The following is an 18,973-nucleotide window of genomic DNA, read 5'->3' as shown; positions in this document are numbered from 1 at the left end:
TACCTCAACATCATCAAATCAAATACAACCATATGGAAGCACATACCATCTCATACTAGCATTCAAGTGTCTATGTGCATAAATAAATAATTCAGATCTCGTACCAGAACATACTTTGATCATATTATACTATCAGTCTATCATGCTAACATTTTACCATAACGTACATTTATCATGCTAGCATACATCTAATGCCTGGCCCGTGGGCAGTTCCAGTAGTAAGATTACTTACCTTGATATTAGGTCGAACCAAAAAGCAATTGAATCTTTGTGAAATTCTTGAATCCTTAATCAAGCCTAAACATAAACCAAGCTTTAAAATTAATAGTTAAGGCCAAATTCCAAACACCCAAATATTACAAAATATTTCCAGATAACCTTACCTAAAGTGTGGTCCAATTCGAATTCACCTTCCAAACCTTCAATTTTAAGTCCAAATAATTAGCAAACCAAACTCTTCTTCATCTTGAATGAAATTCTTGAATCAACTCCCTAATCATAATTTGAAATTAGGCTTACATGATTAAAGCCTGAATCAAATACATACTTCACTACCAATGTCTCAAATAAATTATCCATATATAGCTTGTCAAAAAATCACTTCCAAATGACTTTACCAAAATTTCTCAACAACGAAAATTAATCCACAAGAGGGTAATCAAAGCATAAAACTTACCAAAACTCGCTAAAACAAACTCCAACTTCATTGAACAACACCTCAATACCTTCACAAACTTGAATCCAACGTTGAAACACAATGGGTATCAATGAATTGATGCCAAAAGTAAATAAGTATTCAAGAATCAACCGAAAACAAACCCAAACAGCAGAAATCTTACCCAAATCGATAGATCCAGTGGTGGACGGAGGTCATGAAGAAGAAACTGACGCAGCGGCTTTGGCCGGCGTCGGACGGGCTCACGAACGTGAGGAAGAAAAGGAGGGTGGGGTTTGACTTTTTATAAAAAAAACAAAAACAATAATAATAATAATAAAACAAAAAAGGAAGTAAATATAATTACATTTAATTCCTTTCCGTTTTATACTATTAAATTCCTTTCCGTTTCAAAAGAAAATTAATTTCTGCCATTAATTTCCAATTTGAATAATTTCACGCCAACAATTAAATTCCCGCACTTACACTTGAAGTCCAAAATTCCAAAAATGCCCTCCAACTAATAACAATTACTGAAATTCCAAATAATAAAGTTACTGAAATTACATTATTACTAAAAAATGTATGGGGTATTACATTCTTCCCTCCTCAAAGAACTTTCGTCCTAAAAGTTCATTCTTGAAAAAAAAAAAAAAAACTCTGGGGGTGTTACAATGGGCATGGGCGTCCTTGAATAGTGTTGGCCAGAAATAGCCACTCTGTAGGACTTTTGCGGCGGTCCGCTGCCTGCTAAAATGTCCTCCGTAAGGAGACTCATGACAAAGCTCCAAAATGTGTTTGACTTCATGCTCAGGAATGCATCGACGTAAAATATGATCAGGTCCAAGTCGATACAAGAAGGGGTCGTCCCAGAAATAAAACTTGACGTCATGTCTCAGCTTCTTCTTCTGTTGGTATGTGTAGTCTTCTGGTATTTGGCCGCAAACGATGAAGTTTACAACGTCCGCATACCAGGGCACTTTTCAACGATGCATGATGGCAATATTTTTGGATTACTTGGAGGAGTCAGTCGAAGTTTTCATGGATGATTTCTTAGTTTTTGGCAATAACTATGACTCCTGTTTAACCAACCTTGAAAAAGTCTTGAAGAGATGCGTGGAAACAAATCTTGTACTGAATTGGGAAAAATGCCACTTCATGGTGGAGGAAGAAATAGTTCTGGGTCACAAAATCTCCAAGGCAAGATTGGAAGTTGATCAAGCAAAAATCAACGCAATTTCCAAATTACCCCCATCAGTGAATGTAAAGACACTAAGGAGCTTTCTGGGTCACGCGGGATTTTATAGAAGATTTATTCGCAACTTCTCTCAGATCGCAAGACCCCTTAGTGCATTTCTCGAAGTTGACCGCGAGTATAAGTTTGATGCTGCCTGCACTAAAGCATTTAACACATTAAAAGATGCACTTATCTCCACTCCAATTTTGGTTGCCCCAGATTGGATGCAACCCTTTGCATTGATGTGTGATGCTAGCGGATATGCTGTGGGCGCAGTTTTGAGTCAGCGCTAGGAGAAGATTTTGCATCCCATTTATTATGCGAGTAAAACACTGAACGACACGCAAGAGAACTATACGACCATAGAGAAAGAAATGCTCGCAGTGGTATTTGCACTAGAGAAGTTTTGACAGTACCTGTTCGGGACAAATGTGGTGGTGTATACAGATCACTCTGCGATTAAGTATCTAATGATGAAGAAGGATGCAAAACCAAGATTGATACAGTGGGTGCTGCTTCTTCAAGAGTTTGGCCTGGAAATTAAATTATTCACTATTAGGCAATAATTTATAAGCTAACCTAACCTTTTGCCACTTTTGATCAAATCACAATTTTATGACACGTGTTGTGATTCAATTCCTAGCTAATGATCACACAACCTCAAGTAAAAATACAATCATGAACATTCAAATTTAGAAAAAGAATTCAAAGACAATATGCAAAATTATGATTGAGCAATCTACATTTCACAAAGTTTATTAAGAATGGAGAAAGTAACTCTACGCCTAAGCTAGAATAAGTACCTTAGCCTATAATCTTCACGATGGACATCAAACAATCTTTTGGATACATTCAAAGCTCAAAATATAGAAGAAATTTGAGAGAAACACAAGGGAAATCGATTGGGATCCGAAGGTGAAAAACCTAGGCGACTAAAAATCAATTTATGAAAATCGACAAGGCATTGTGACGATAGGTTGCAACGCCACGGTGCTGACGAAAACTGTGTGTGGAAAAACTTTGGAGCATCGCAGCGCTCTAGGATAGTGCCACGACGTTGTGCGCTCTACATGAATTTGGTCTTCTAAAAAAAAGCCTCGAGCATGGTGCATAACAACGTTCTTGCGCGATGGCTTCAGGGACCATCTAGTCATTTTCACCTTTTCACTCCCGGTTAATGCATTTAAACTCCATTTTGGACCATCTCCATTTCATGATTAACGCTCGAGTCTACCTCTCAGATACTCGAAACCTATAATATCATCTAATAAATACATAAAATCGAGGAACAACCTCGAGTTAAGCAAAGCATGATAGTACATTTTCGGTGCTATCACTCCCACCCCAAACATAGAACTATGCATTGTATCAAATGCAAGAAAAAGAATACATCAGTCTCTTAAAAAAGTGTACAACCCTGTGAGCATGCGGGAGACCATCAAACAGACTAGCGGAATGAGTATGTTTGTGCTAGAAACAATAAAAGAAAACAAATTAAAATTAAAAGAAAACAATGAACTTGGTGTTAGAGCTTGGAATTGGCTATGTTTGTTTAAGGGTGATTGATACTTCTAATTTGGTTCTTGTCCAAGGAAATGTCTTGTAAGATGTTTTTTGAGTTGCCATTTCTACATAATTATTTTTTCTTTATCTGCCTTGCGATACTCTGCTCTTGAGAATTCTTTCCTTATTTATGTTTCTATTGATATTGGACGAGTCATGTTTCCATTTCCTTTTCGTCATAATTGGATGAAGAACATCCACCATATCGCAATTAAAGTAATGGTCTATTAATTATACGAATTAAATAATTTAATTAATGTATTTTAAGTGATCAATGTACAACATATACTATATCAATTGTTTGATACTAAAATATACAATATATTATATATACTTAATTGATACGGAAATGAGGATAAAATTGATATAAAATATTGAAAACCCGCATTTAAATCTTTTGCTATATTGCAAATTTTAAAAACCATTGCGACAGTTACATAATATCTTTATTTATTTATTTTTCTTCTAGATATTGCAACTTCCCATAATAATTTATTTTGAGAAAACAACAAGCTGTTCTACATGATTGACGTGGGTTACTTTTAAATTCCATTTTCTTTCTTTCTTTCTTTCTTTTTAAATAATAATAATAATAATTTCAGATTAAATATTTTAAACACAATAGAGATCTCATGATATGCGCCACCACCATTTTCCTCTTTTTATGTTCAATGCCCTCCCACGTTTTGGTTAATTAATTTCAAGGTCAAGATCGCTGAATATATAATTTTGATGAAGTACAATCAACTCAATTACATAATTCATCTAATATTAAATCATAAACGATTTAATTTTTTAGAGTCAAATGTTCCAAGAATATAGCTCAACCGGTATATATATTTTAGGGTTATTTATAACATGTGTAAAAAAACATTGTAATTATGTTTTAATGGCTACCTAAATACGGGGTATTTTGATCGAGAAAAAGAAGGAATACTAACAAATAAAAAAACAAAACAAAACAAAACAAAACAAGACAAATACACGATATTTCAGGGCACAAAATTCTCACTTGTTCATAGGTAGGAAAGTTTTGAACTAATCAATCACTGATCCAAACCAAGAGTACATAATTAGAAATTAGCAAGAAAAAATAGAGCATCATGTATGTTAATTTGTGTATATTATTAAATAATTAGCTTGAATTCAATACAATAAAATAGAGTAAAAATAGACAATAAGACACCCGAATTATGAAAAGAAACATAAAAGGAAAAAAATTCTATTAAGGAAAATATAGGAAGCGAAACAGAGAGGCGATCTACACGTGAGTCTGGGAGAGAATTGATCTGGGGCTCACTGAATACCAGAGCTGCAGTTGGTGTGACTCCGCCGACTACTACTGTCAGTGGAGACATAATCAGACATAGGCGATGGAAGTTGAATAGTCTAAAATCCTAGTACTTGGCTCTGATACCATGTTAATTTATGTATATTATTGAATAATTAGCTTGAGTTTACTATAATGAAATAGCGAACAAATAGACACCAAAAAATCCTAATCACGGAGAGAAACATAAAAGAAAGAAAATACTTAAAAGGAAAATACAAGAACTTTAACCATATACATTTAGAACACACTTATACAAATTTCTCATTCCTTTCAATTATCGTTTATTTATTTATTCGATGGAGTGAACATAACAAAATTTACTTGTTTATTTTATAAAGAGAACAAGACCAAATTAGCTATAAATATCGATACTCAGTCAACAACAAAACAAATCTCACTCAAGTCTGAACAAAAAGGAAAATAACAATTTCAAGATGACAGAAAATCGTAAATATATCTTTTAGTAATATTCTTGTTGAGTTGTTTCTTCTTCTTTAAATATACTTTTAACCTTTGCTTATCTATTTCTTTTTTCTTCCATGATTGAAATCAGTAAAATCATGTCCAGCATTGAACATCATGGATGTTCACACTGTTTCAAATATAATCATATTGTTGGCAGGAACTCCAGTAACACTTGATCTCAAACCATGTCGAGTTCGATTGTTTGTTAATTTACAAGAAATTGTGATTGAAATTCCTAAAGAGGGCTGAAATACAAAAATATATGCTTGAAATATTTATCAATTAAAGTAGAATTTATTTCTACTACTTATTATTGTGTGTTTTTTCCCTTTTTTTTAATTTACAACTCATGGAGGTATGGAATATTGGAACATTATTAGGAAACTGATTCTTGAAAATCATTATTAATGTAACGAGTTGGTACAAACTCCTGGAATAGAAATTAAACGATGAACAAACTCTTTATTAAACGATATGAGACAAACAGAGAATAGACGATCGCTTATCAAATTCCCTACGATCATTTAAAAAACTCTATACGATCGTTTACAGTTTCTACACGATCGCTTAGTAACACTAGACGATCGCCCACAAACTCCCCACGATCGCTTACAAGTTACTATACGATCACTTACTAACTACTACACGATCATTTACCATATTCTATACGACCGCCTACTGTTGACCGCTAGAATTGATGCTAAAAAGATAAGCTATGCTATGCTTGAAATGATGCGATACTACTTCTAGATATGCATTAATTATGAATGTTCTTGTAGTATACCATGCATTGTCACAAGTTTCCTTACGTTGGAACCAAGTGTAATTCCACCGCAAGTTTCTCGGTGTGATCCGAGGTCGAACACAGGGATTGTTTGAGGTTATTGCGGTATGTTTGTGATATATGTGACCAGGTTTTTCAATCTATAAAGAGTGTTTTGTACAAGTGTATAAAAGTGCGGTAAAGTAAAGGAAAACAGTAAAAAATGCAATAATAAAATAAGTACAGTAAACCTAAGCTAGATGATACAAAATACAGGCTTCATGATACACGATGCTGGGGTCCAGGCTGGCTGTGAAAGTTATGCAAAGAACATAGAATGCGACGACAAGTCTTATGTACAACACAGAAAGAGAAAGCTAACTAATATAAACAGCGCAAGTCTCTTAATTGCGTTGAAGCCATAAGTACGGTTCTGTTTTTCTCTTGGCGTACACCTTTCAGTGATCGACCGCGCTCCCACATCTCTGTGGTGAAACAGAGATGAACGTAATGAATGCAAGGTTGCTTCCATATCTAGAAGTACTACTCGCTTTAGTTAATGCATTCTTCTAACCTTCTCTCGATAGATCAAAATGGCATCTTCACTTCTGCTCTCACAGGTGAAGATGTCGTCTAGCATGCCTTAGCTAAACGCGTTTACCTTTTTAACATAAGTTAAATACTCGTTTAATTCATATTAACTACCAGGGGATTAGAAAGACATCATGGAGAAAGTGATTAACGGAGGAACGGAAGTAGACAGAAAATGGGATATGAAACCAATCGAAACATTTAATATATCTATTAAGTGTTTGATACATGGTGTGAATGAAGAGATAAAGAAGGCGAAATACAATGATGAAAAGAGAGAGAACATATACAAACAAGCACCAACGTCTTGGCACCAATTCGGGTGGAGATCTGCTTGTTGGATTGGATGGATGAGCTTCCCTCTCAGGCTTGCTCAACCGGTAGTAGGGTTTTCAACACAGAGCTTCTCGGCGGGTATTTGGCAGAATAGAACTGAGACTCATCTCTCGGCCTTGTCTCGTCTTCTTCCCGGATTTCTTCAGTTAAGCACTAAGCTCAGCCTTTTCTCTCAACACTTTAGCAGCAATTAGCCCCGTATCCAGTAGCATATTTTTTTTTCCTGAAATCTATGAGGTATTTATAGGTGAGGATCTTTGACTCCGGCCTTGTGATCCCCACTTGTTGTTATGAAAATTCCGAAGATGGAGGGATATTATTCCTTTTGTTATGCAATCAGATGGTCAATTTTGCACAACCGTTAGCTGTACACGTGTCTCAATCTTCTGCTTTTGCGTTGCTCAGCTGCATCTTTCGATTGTGAGTTCGCATGCGGTATTGTTTTTATTACCACATGCGGTTGAGAGTCAGCTCTGGATCGACCGTCGCATTGCGCCGTCATTGCGTTAATCATCTCTTCATTGTTGGTTGACGGGCGCATTGTGACAGAGATGCGTTGATCAGTTTTTCTTGAGTCTTGAGCGCATGCAGTGATTCGGTTTCCTGCATAACAGAGTAAAATCTCCTTTTCTTCCATCTTAAAGATGTTAGTGGGTGTAATTGCGATAATTTATAATTATTGTAATTTTGAGCTAATTTTCATACAATCGACGCATATTCACTATCTTTTGGCCGCAATATCTAGATAAGGTGACATAAATAACTTGTATTTCTACAAGTTATCATACCCCCAAATTTAGATATATGCTTTTCCTCAAGCATATCTTCTACTAAGGCAATCATGATCAATTCCTATCCTATATTTTTGCGATGATTGGTTGCTCCGAATGTTATACCTAGGCACATTATTTAACATTGCAATTTCTTCCTATCCTTGTTAATTCTTAACAAAGTCCTACTTTATTCTTCTATGTAACAAAATTCTACTCGAAGATGCTTTTCTAATTTTAAAATTAGAATGTTTATCTTTTCTTTGTCAAAACAACTCAATATATCTATATACAGCGGTCAAAACGTTGCGTTATTTGTTAGAGACTGTTGGTCATGGTTACACCCTTCGTTTTGGCTTGTCCCCACGGGTGTCATGCGAAAATCCAACTACAGTTGTGTGCCAATTTCAACTTTAACTCATAATATTCAGAGGAGTTGTCTCTTGCATTTATTTTTCTTTTTTTTTTTTTTTTTCATATTGCGTTGTTCTTGAAAACCCACCTTCGTTTTGGCTTGCTCCTACAGGTGTCATACGAACATCCAACTACGAGCAGGCTCCTTTCACAACTAAACTCTTATCAAGTTGGGAATATTTTTAAGGATTTCCCTTGTGCTGACATTGGAGCTTTGTATAAACATTGTTTTTTTTTCCTGAAAATGAACGTATTTTCTCAAATACTGCATATTCTGACCTTATCTGCTCAGACCTTCCCCACCCCCAAATTTAAAGATGAGTAAGGTCCTCATTGTGTTGTTTGGATAGACTAGACAAACACTTAGAATAAAATTTCAAAAAGAAGGTTTGAGCAGAACTTTGAAAGATAAAAGGTAAAATACTGCTAAACTAAGAATTAACTAAGTGTTAGTTAGAATTTACTAAGAATGGGAAATTTTTCTAAGTATAAACATATGATACATCATATTTCTGGAGGATACCTCAACATAGTGCATTTAGCTAAGGACGGGAAAAGGACATATATGCGTGCAACACACCCCTCACCGCAATGCATTTGGGTGTACTGGACGCATGGTGTCTCTTGGTATCACTTACTAAACCCATCATTTTGTTTCATACCAGATTATATTCTTTTCTTCTTAATTCATCAAAACATGAGTCGAAAAGACTTTGCAGTGATTCATCCAATCATTCACAAAAATTCTACGACTGGCGCTACTAAATTTAAGGTATGGAAATACATATGAAATTAGATTGGAAGGAAATATAAAAAGTATTAAAGACTAATCCTAATAGACAGTAAATACGGAATTTAGAAAGCGATAAAAGGAAGTTGTAAGGAAAGAAAGTAAACATAAATAGGGAAGCTGATTGAAAGAGGTTCTGAGAATTACCGCAATCGCTCCCCCTGCAAGCGGTTTAATTCTGCTTGCCCAAGTCAATGGTGTTCATGCGTCGATCAAAATCGCCTCCATAGTAGGGCTTAATCCATTGACCATTGACTTTAAATGCGCCATTCCCGCCTAAAGTTGTTAATTCCACTATGCCGTGAGGAAAGATTGTCTTGATTCGGAATGGCCCAGACCAGCGAGACTTCAACTTCCCTGGGAACAATCGCAAACGTGCGTTAAATAGTAATACCTGTTGACCTTCGGTGAATGCCCGGTCGTTTATGCGGTCTTCATGCCATTTCTTGGTTTTCTCTTTATAGATCTTGGCATTCTCGTAGGCGTCCCTTCGCCATTCGACCAGTTAGTTCAATTGTAGCTTCCGAACTTTCCCCGCACTTGCTAAATCAAACTTCAGCTTCTTGCATGCCCACATCGCCTTATGTTCCAACTCGAGTGGCATATGACAAGCTTTTCCAAAGACTAGGGCATATGGAGACATGCCAATTGGTGTTTTGTAGGCAGTCCTATAAGCCCACACTGCTTCTTCAAGCTTGGGTGACCAATCCTTCCTAGAAGTATTGACTACCTTCTCCAAGATAGCTTTGATCTCTCTGTTAGAAATCTCTGCTTGCCCATTAGTTTGTGCGTGATAAGCAGTCACAACTCGATGGCTGACGTTGAATTTAGTTAACAGGTTGGCAATTATGCGGTTGATAAAGTGAGAGCCCTCATTGTTGATTAAGGCCCGTGGCATCCCATATTGAGCAAAAATGTTCTTCTTCAGAAACTTCGCCACTGTGGTCGCATCATTTTTGGCACATGCGATGGCCTCATCCCACTTCGATACGTAATCAACCGCAACCAGAATATATTGATGACCTTCGGATGGTGAAAACGGGCCCATGAAGTCAATTATCCAAACATCAAATAATTCAACTTCTAAGATTGATGTCAATGGCATTTCATTTCTTTTAGACATATTCCCTATCCTCTAACACCTGTCGCATTGCACAACATGGGCATCAGTATCCTTAAACAGTGTTGGCCAAAAGTAGCCCCACTGTAGGACCTTTGTTGCGGTCCTTTGCCCCCCAAAATTTCCTCCATACGAGAACTCATGACAGAGCTCTAAAATGTGCATGGCTTCATGCTCAGGAATACATCGATGTAATATATGATCAGGTCCTTGTCAATATAGGAATGGGTCATCCCAGAAATAAAATTTAGCATCATGTCTTAGCTTTTTCTTCTGCTGGTATGTATAGTCATCTGGTATTTGACCGCAAATGATGAAATTTACTATGTCCGCATACCAGGGAACATTAATGTCTACTGCCATCAGCAGTTCATCGGGGAATTTTTCCTTAATATCTTTTTCTGTCCCTTGAACCTTGCAATTCTCCAATCTTGACAAATGATCTGCGACTTAGTTCTCGGTGCCCTTTCGATCTTTAATCTCTAGGTCAAACTCTTGCAGGATCAACACCCACCGTATAAGTCTTGGCTTTGCATCCTTTTTTGTCATCAAATACTTGATCGCAGAGTGATCCGTATACACCACAACGTTTGTTTCGATTAAGTACTGTCGGAACTTCTCTAGTGCAAACACCACTGCGAGCATTTCCTTCTCTGTGGTTGTATAGTTTTCCTACACATCGTTCAATGTTTTACTTGCATAATAAAATGATACAATACCTTATCCTTGTGCCGACTTAAAACTGCGCCAACAACATATCCACTAGCATCGCACATCAACGCAAATGGTTGCGTCCAATCTGGCGCAATCAAAATGGGTGCGGAGATGAGCGCTTCCTTCAATGTGTTGAATGCTTTGGTGCATGCGTCATCGAAATTGTATTCTCGGTCAGCTTCGAGGAGTGCACTTAGGGGCCTTGTGATTTGAGAGAAGTTGCGAATAAACCTTCTATAAAACCCAGCATGTCCCAGAAAGCTCCTGAGTGTTTTTACGTTCACTGGTGGAGGTAACTTGGAAATTGTGTCGATCTTTGCCTAATCAACTTCCAATCCTGCTATAGAGATTTTGTGACCTAGAACTATACCTTCTTCCACCATGAAGTGGAATTTTTTCCAGTTCAAAACAAGATTCGTCGGGCATCTTTTCAAGACATTTCAAGGTTAGACAAGAAGGAGTCATAATTACTGCCGAAGACTGAGAAATCATCCATGAATACCTCGACTGACTCCTCCAAGTAATCTGAAAATATTGCCATCATGCATCATTGGAAAGTGCCTGGTGCATTGCAGAGTCCAAATGGCATGCGTCATTATGAGAACGTACCAAATGGGCACGTAAAGGTTGTCTTGTCTTGTTCCTCCGTGCAATTTCTATTTGGTTATATCCTGAATAGCCATCAGGAAAGGAGAAAAATTCATTCCCCACAAGTCTGTCTAACATCTGACCAATAAATGTGAGTGGGAAGTGGTCCTTTTTAGTGGCCAAATTCAGCTTGCGATAATCCATACAAATTCTCCACCCGTAGTCGTCCTTGTGGGAATCAATTCATTCTTGTCATTAGTGATCACTGTCATCCCCTCTTTATTCGGATCACACTGCACTGGGCTCACCCAGCTGCTATCAGATATCGGGTAGATGACACCTGCGTCCAGCCACTTTACTATTTCCTTCTTCACGACCTCCCTCATGGCAGGGTTCAAGCGACGTTGCCTTTCTACTGATCCAGTCTCTCCTTCATCTAGATGAATCTTGTGCATACAATACGAGGGACTAATTCCTCGAATGTCTGCCAAAGTCCATCCTAAGGTCTTTGCGTTATTCCTTAGGATCTGTATGAGTGCATCTTCTTTCTCCTTACTCAACGATGAAGAAATGATGACAGGTAATGTGTCGTTACTTCCTAAGTAAGCAAACTTAAGGTGCACGGGCAACAACTTGAACTCTAACATGGGTGGTTCTTCCAAAGATGGTTTAATGCGTTGTGATGTCCTTTCAGATAACTTGAGCATCTCAAAATTAGATTCTACCTGAATTGCAGCGCAACCCTCCTCCAATATTGCGCCGATTTCAAAGTTTTCTTCTTCCAGCTCCTTCAGGGGTTCATGCCAATGTTTTTCCCGCAATTCCTCGATATATTGGTAGTTCTCTATATCACCTGGGTACTTCAACGCATTGAGCACGTTGGATTTTGCTTCTTGATCATCAACCCTCATGGTCAGTTCTTCTTTCTGCACATCGATCAACGCTCGCTTTGTGGCGAGAAATGGACGACCCAGGATGATAGGGATTTCTCTATCGGCTTCATAATCCAATATGACAAAGTCTATCGGGAAGATAAACTTGTCCACTTACACGAGAACATCTTCTATCTTGCCCCCAGGAAGCTTTATCGATCTATCGGCCAGCTGTAATGTGATCGTGGTTGGTCTTGCTTCACCGATATCCAGCTTCTTAAAAATCGACAAGGACATCAGATTTATGCTTTCCCCTAAATCACACAGCGCTTTCCCGACCATCTTCCCTTCTATCATGCAGGGCAATGTAAATGTCCCAAGGTCCTTCATTTTAGTGAGGAGGTTGTTTTGAAACAGAGCACTGCACTCATATGTTAACGCAACTGTTTCATTTTCCCCAATCTTTCTCTTATTTGCGAGAAGATCCTTGAGAAACTTTACATAACTCGGAATCTGCTATAATGCTTCAATCAGGGGAATATTAATGTGTAGCTATCGGAGAACGTCCAGAAACCTCTGAAACTGTTTGCTATCATCTTTCTTGTTCAGCCTGGACGGGAAAGGTGGAGGATCTCGCTGTATTTCTTGTTCACTTGGTTGTTTGGTGAGGTCCTGTGCTTGTTGTGTGTCATTAGCTGGAGGTTGCGTTGATTGAGAATTCATGTCTTGAGGAGCTTCATCTTTTGAAGATGAGCTTACTTCTGAACTGGTACTTTTTCCAATATTAGTCAACTGGTCATCATCAACAGTCAAATCTACTAGTGTTGTTGCCGCATTTGGTGCTTTTGGCATAATAGGAGTTGTTGTTTTGCCACTCCTCAATGTCATTGCATGACATTGTTCTTTACTGCTAAGCCCCACTACTCCTGAGTTTCTGTGCCGCGTACCCGGCGTTGTCTTCTTTAATTCCCTCGCAAGCTGATCTATCTATTCTTCTAATTATTTTAGGGAGTCGACTTTCGATTGTCTCATTGTCTCGCTCTTTTCAATATAATGTTTTAACGATGTCTCCAGAGACGAGGTGCTGCAAGAGGTGTCATATAAGAATGGTTGGTCACAGGGTGGTATACCTTGAGAATTACTTGGGCTATAGTCCGGATTAGTGAAGACCGGAGGGTTGCTTTGATCCCCTTGATAAAAACTATGGCTCTCCTGATTGAGATTCTCATCCAAACCAAAAATTGGACAGTTCCACCAACTAAGGTTGTGGATGTTGCTAAATGATTCATTATAGACAGCATATACGGGTTGTTGATTCCGTGGGCAGGCTTCTACTGGATGTCTCTCTTCCCATTGAGTGCAATCCATTGCGGCTACGTGAGTCACCACATTAACTTGCGTTGATCCTTGAGAGAGAGTTTTATGCTGATTAGTCACAGTTTTGAAGAGTGAGGTCATTGTGGTCATTTGATCGACCAGTGCGCTCATTGTGTATGTTGACACATCAGCGCTTTCTACTCTCTCTTGTTCCCAACCTCTTACCTCGAGCCCAGTATCAACCCACTTATCAGAATGTCGCGAGATGCGATCCAATATGTTCTTTGCTTCCGTATATGATTTATTCATTAATCCCCCTTCTAAGGAGGCATCGACAACTGCTTGCGTTGATTGGTCTAAGCCATTGTAAAAGGTTTTCATTAAAATACTATCGGGAATCTCGATGTGTGGACAACTCTTCACTAACTATCGAAAATCGCACCCAGGAAATGCTCAAGGTTTCGTAACACTTTTGTTCGAAATTCAAAACGTCCCTCCTTCTCTTTGTGTTGATAGATGGAGGAAAGAATCTGTTCATGAACCTATCAACCAACTGCTCCCATTCATTAATTTCATCCGGCTCTAATTCTTGATCCCACCTCTTGGCTTCATCCCGCAATGTGTACGGGAATAAATATAGCTTAAGCCGTTCTTGAGTCACACCAGGCATGGAGAATGCGTTGCACATGTCTACAAAATTTGTCAGATGAGCGTGTGGGTCTTCTCCTTGTAATCCTCCAAATTGTCCCACATTCTGAATCATCTGTAGCATAATAGGTTTCATCTCAAAGCTTATATTCCCTTCCACCATAGGTCTACAAATTCCTGGTGAGAAATCATAAAAATCTGGCACCGCATAATCCCTCATAGGGATATTATGGTCAGCAGTAAGAAAAACTGGATCTTTTGCTGGTAAATTTCCCATTTGGTTTCTTGTCGGTGCCATATCTTCATTAGCCATACTTCTTCACCAATTACTTTGGCCCTGATGAACTCTTGCGCAAATAGTACACTTGATCTCTGGGTCTGCTTAGAGTCATTAGATCACTCCAGCACTCACAAGCCGTCAGACTGCTCTTCGCGTTGATCAGCCAGTACAAAGAGATCTGTCTTGCAAAATACCAAAAACACACTCAAACAATAAACCGTTAACTAGTCCCCGGCAACGACGCCATAAACTTGTTTACCGCTAGAATTGATGCTAAAAAGATATGCTATGCTATGCTCGAAATGATGCGATACTACTTCCAGATATGCATTAATTATGAATGTTCTTGTAGTATGCCATGCGTTGTCACAAGTTTCCTTACGTTGGAACCAAGTGTAATTCCACCGCAAGTTTCTCGGTGTGATCCGAGGTCGAACACAGGGACTGTTTCAGGTTATTACGGTATGTTTGTGATATATGCGACCAGGTTTTTCAACCTTTAAAGAGTGTTTTTTACAAGTGTATAAAAGTGCGGTAAAGTAAAGGAAAGCAGTAAAAAATGCGATAATAAAATAAGTACAGTAAACCTATGCTAGATGATACAAGATACAGGCTTCATGATACACGATGTTGGGGTCCAGGCTGGCTGTGAAAGTTATGCAAAGAAACATAGAATGCGACAGAAAGTCTTATGTACAACACATAAAGAGAAAGATAACTAATATAAACAGTGCAAGTCTCTTAATTGCGTTGAAGTCATAAGTACGGTTCTGCTTTTCTCTTGGTGTACACCTTTCAGTGATCGACCGCGCTCCCACATCTCTATGGTGAAACAGAGACGAACGTAATGAATGCAAGGTTGCTTCCATGTCTGGAAGTACTACTCGCTTTAGTTAATGCATTCTTCTAACCTTTTCTCGATAGATCAGAATGACATCTTCACTTCTGCTCTCATAGGTGAAGATGCCGTCTAGCATGCCTTAGCTAAACGTGTTTACCTCTTTAACACAAGTTAAGTACTCGTTTAATTCATATTAACTACCAGGGGATTAGGAAGACATCATGGAGAAAGTGATTAATGGAGGAACGGAAGTAGACAGAAAATGGGATATGAAAGCAATCGAAACATTTAATATATCTATTAAGCATTTGATATATGGTGTGAATGAAGAGATGAAGAAGGTGAAATACAATGATGAAAAGAGATATAATAGATACAAACAAGCGCCAACGTCTTGGCACCGATTCGGGTGGAGATCTGCTTGCCGGATTGGATGGATCAGATGGATGGATGAGCTTCCCTCTCAGGCTTGCTCAACCGGTAGCAGAGTTCTCAACACAGAGCTTCTCGGCGGGTATTTGGCAGAATAGAACTGAGACTCACCTCTCGGCCTTATCTCATCTTCTGCCCGGATTTCTTCAGTTAAGTAGTTAGCTCAGCCTTTCCTCTCAACACTTTAGTAGAAATTAGCCCTGTATCCAATAGCATATTTTTTTTCTGAAATCTGTGGGGTATTATAGGTGAGGATCTTTGACTCCGGCCTTGTGGTCCCCACTTGTTGTTATGGAAATTTCAAAGATGGAGGGATATTATTCATTCTGTTATGCAATCAGACCGTCAATTTTGCATAACTGTTAGTTGTACATGTGTCTCAATCTTCCGCTTTTGCGTTGCTCAGCTGCATCTTTTGATCGTGAGTTCGCATGCAGTGTTGTTTTTATTACTATATGCAGTTGAGAGTCAGCTCTGGATCGACCGTCGCATTGCGTTAATCGTCTCTTCATTATTGATCGACGGGTGCATTGTGACAGAGATGCGTTGATCAGTTCTTCTTGAGCCTTGAGCACAAGCGGTGACTCGGTTTCCTGCATAACAGAGTAAGATCTCCTTTTCTTCCATCTTAAAGATGTTAGTGGGTTTAATTGCGATAATTTATGATTATTGTAATTCTGAGCTAATTTTCACACACTCAGCGCATATTCACTATCTTTTGGCCGCAATATCTAGATAAGGTGGCATAAATAACTTGTATTTCTACAAGTTATCACCTACCAAATGCTACACGATCGCTTAGTAGAAATAGACGATGAGCGGCACACTATGATGACTTCTCCACGATAGAGACTTCCGAACTCCCACTCTCGAGAACTCCCCTTCCTCACTTCTGATATTCAGACTTCACTATCCTCTCTTTTCGTTTCTTCCTTCTTTTAAACCTCCATTTCTCCCAACTGAATTGGAAGTCGTCCTTAACCGATTCAACCGCCTCTCTTCTATTCTTTCTTTCTTGATATTGGCACATAATTGGAGGCCTATCATTACCTCCCCCTTCCACCTTTACCTTATCCTCAAGATAAAGTTCTGGCTGTCCAACCCATTTCCTTAGCTGCAACCATGAAACATTGGGTGGATCAACACTGTTGTCTGAAGGTTCAACTAATAAGCTACTGATCCAACTCTATCCACTGCCTGATGTGCTCCATAATACTTGGGAGATAATTTCACATTCTGCTTTTGTATAACTGGAATTTGGTAATAGGGTTGCAACTTCAGCCATACCCAATCGTAAACTTGAAATCCAACATCATGTCGCTTCTTGTTAGTAAACTTCTTCATTTTCTCTTGAGCCAGCCTCAAATGCTCCTTAAGCTCATGCAATGTAACATCTTTGTCTCGCATTTGTTGGCTTAAAGTCGCACTGGCCGTACATGTTGGGGTTGATGCCCTAAAGTCTCGTGTCCTGTAGTTTGTAAACTGTTTGTAAAATCCCTGGTTATCTGTATGTAACTTAAGCATATATGTGGTGACATACAAGTGGATCATGTTTTGAGTGATAATCAAAATGGTCTGTAGTATATGGATATAAGAAGGAAACCTTATCCTGGTAATGCTACGGATGCGGCCCACTTTGTGGAATGGTCACAAGTGTTGTGACTTGTCATAGATGGTCTGATTCTGATCATTCGTGTAGGGAACATGCGATCGGGGGCATCCTATACAAAGAGTTTGTATAAGACCTGACCACAAAGTGTTAACGTCTCGTTATATAACAACGTTTATGACAGAGACTTCACTTCACTAGAATGAACATAGGTAACATGACCTCAATCCTGAGTGAGTTGGGAACTATTGCCATTGAGGGTGGTCCTTTGATTTGTATGGGTGCGAGTGGCAAGGTCGCTGATTCAAACCTACCATTTTGGGGATTCGTCTGATTGGGAGCTGGGAACTCATGTGGTGCCACACGCCTTCTTTTGGCAACGTTTATGACAGGGCTTGAACGATGTGGTGCCACACGCCTTCTTTTGGCCTGAGAGGTGTTCACACATAGTTGGACTATGTTGTATTGTTCATTAGAAAAATCAGTGGTACTTAAGGAGTGAGATGTAACTATAGAGGCAAAATGGTAAATTGGCCCAGCTGTACTTACGAGTATCTCTGAAGGGTCATCGTACTCATGATTGTTTATATCCGATGGATACATAAATATATATGTGGTAAGAAGAGTTCAGTTGTTGGTCTTTAGTGGAATACCTAACAGTTGAGGAATGGTGGATCTCGTGGCTAAAGAGTTTAGTTAGCTATTCACATATCGTTGGAGCTTCGAACCACAGGTCCATTAGGTCCCCTAGGTAGCTTGGATAAAGTCGAGAATCAGTGTTTGGGTCAGTTTGAAATGTTCAAATTGACAAGAGGGAGTTTGATTATATATGATATAATTGGACTAGTTAATTATATATGATATAATTGGACTAGTTAATTATATATGATATAATTGACTAAATGTATGAGATATATTATTTTGAAGGAAATTAGATATAAATATGATTTATATCAAGTGGAGGAAAAATTACTATAGTAGATATGTGATATCAAACTATAGGGTAAGAATATAATATGATTATATTCATTAATTATTAAATTGGTTAATTATATGATAATTGAACGAAAACTTCTCTTGATCGTCCGTTAGTGGGAGAATCCGAAGTCGGTTATTGTAACCGAAGAATAAAATGAAAATTTGTTTCATTTTGCAAAAAGTTCGAAAATTTGCAATCGGTGTGAAAACATAAACTATCGCCTAGTTTGAGAGCCTATACGATAGTTGCTCATCATCTAAACGATCGCACACCAGCGCCTAAACGATCGCATGCCTGTCCCTAAACGATCGTTTAGTTTTCCTAAATGATTGCATAGCGTGCCGCGTTTTCTAAACGATCGTCTACCTTTTACTAAACGATCGCTTAATAAAACCTAAATGATCGTGTAGCTTCTTCTAAATGATAAGCACCCTTGCTATACGATAGCTCTTTCTCTCCCACTTGCTTATCCTTTACACAATTTTCCTTTTCTCCGACCATTACCAAATTCATAAAGGACCACACTTTGGATTCTCACTCCGAGAATCCCAAGGGCTCTAATTGGTGGTGTCGTCCCCGTTGTTTACTTGTTCGTGACTGTTCTTGTTGCTACCGTTCATGTAGACGATCGTGCTACCGCAGCCGACTGGTTTGCT

At 38.5% G+C, this 18,973-nt stretch overlaps 1 protein-coding gene across 1 annotated transcript; it reads right to left on the bottom strand.

Moving 5' to 3' along the window:
• Positions 1-12,385: 12,385 nt before the first annotated feature.
• LOC150034843 (uncharacterized) lies at positions 12,386-13,099 on the bottom strand. Its single transcript, XM_090315660.1, has 2 exons — positions 12,971-13,099; positions 12,386-12,724 (listed from the first exon to the last, which is right to left on the bottom strand). The coding sequence occupies exons 1-2, from the start codon at positions 13,097-13,099 to the stop codon at positions 12,386-12,388; spliced, it is 468 nt and encodes a 155-aa protein (XP_090171786.1).
• Positions 13,100-18,973: the final 5,874 nt, after the last annotated feature.

This window comes from Benincasa hispida, chromosome 7 (assembly GCF_027475165.1).
Source record: "Benincasa hispida cultivar pf3 chromosome 7, pf3_genome.v1.1, whole genome shotgun sequence".
NCBI lineage: Eukaryota > Viridiplantae > Streptophyta > Magnoliopsida > Cucurbitales > Cucurbitaceae > Benincasa > Benincasa hispida.
This window is presented reverse-complemented; position numbering and strand designations above follow the sequence as displayed.

What these genes read in the sequence shown, in the direction of transcription:
- LOC150034843 (XM_090315660.1), bottom strand. Translation starts at nt 13,099, where the DNA reads ATGACATTGAGGAGTGGCAAAACAACAACTCCTATTATGCCAAAAGCA. An exon ending in GAAAAAGTACCAGTTCAGAA is followed by an intron (nt 12,725 to 12,970) that starts GTAAGCTCATCT and finishes GCATTATAGCAG; the next exon opens with ATTCCGAGTTATGTAAAGTT.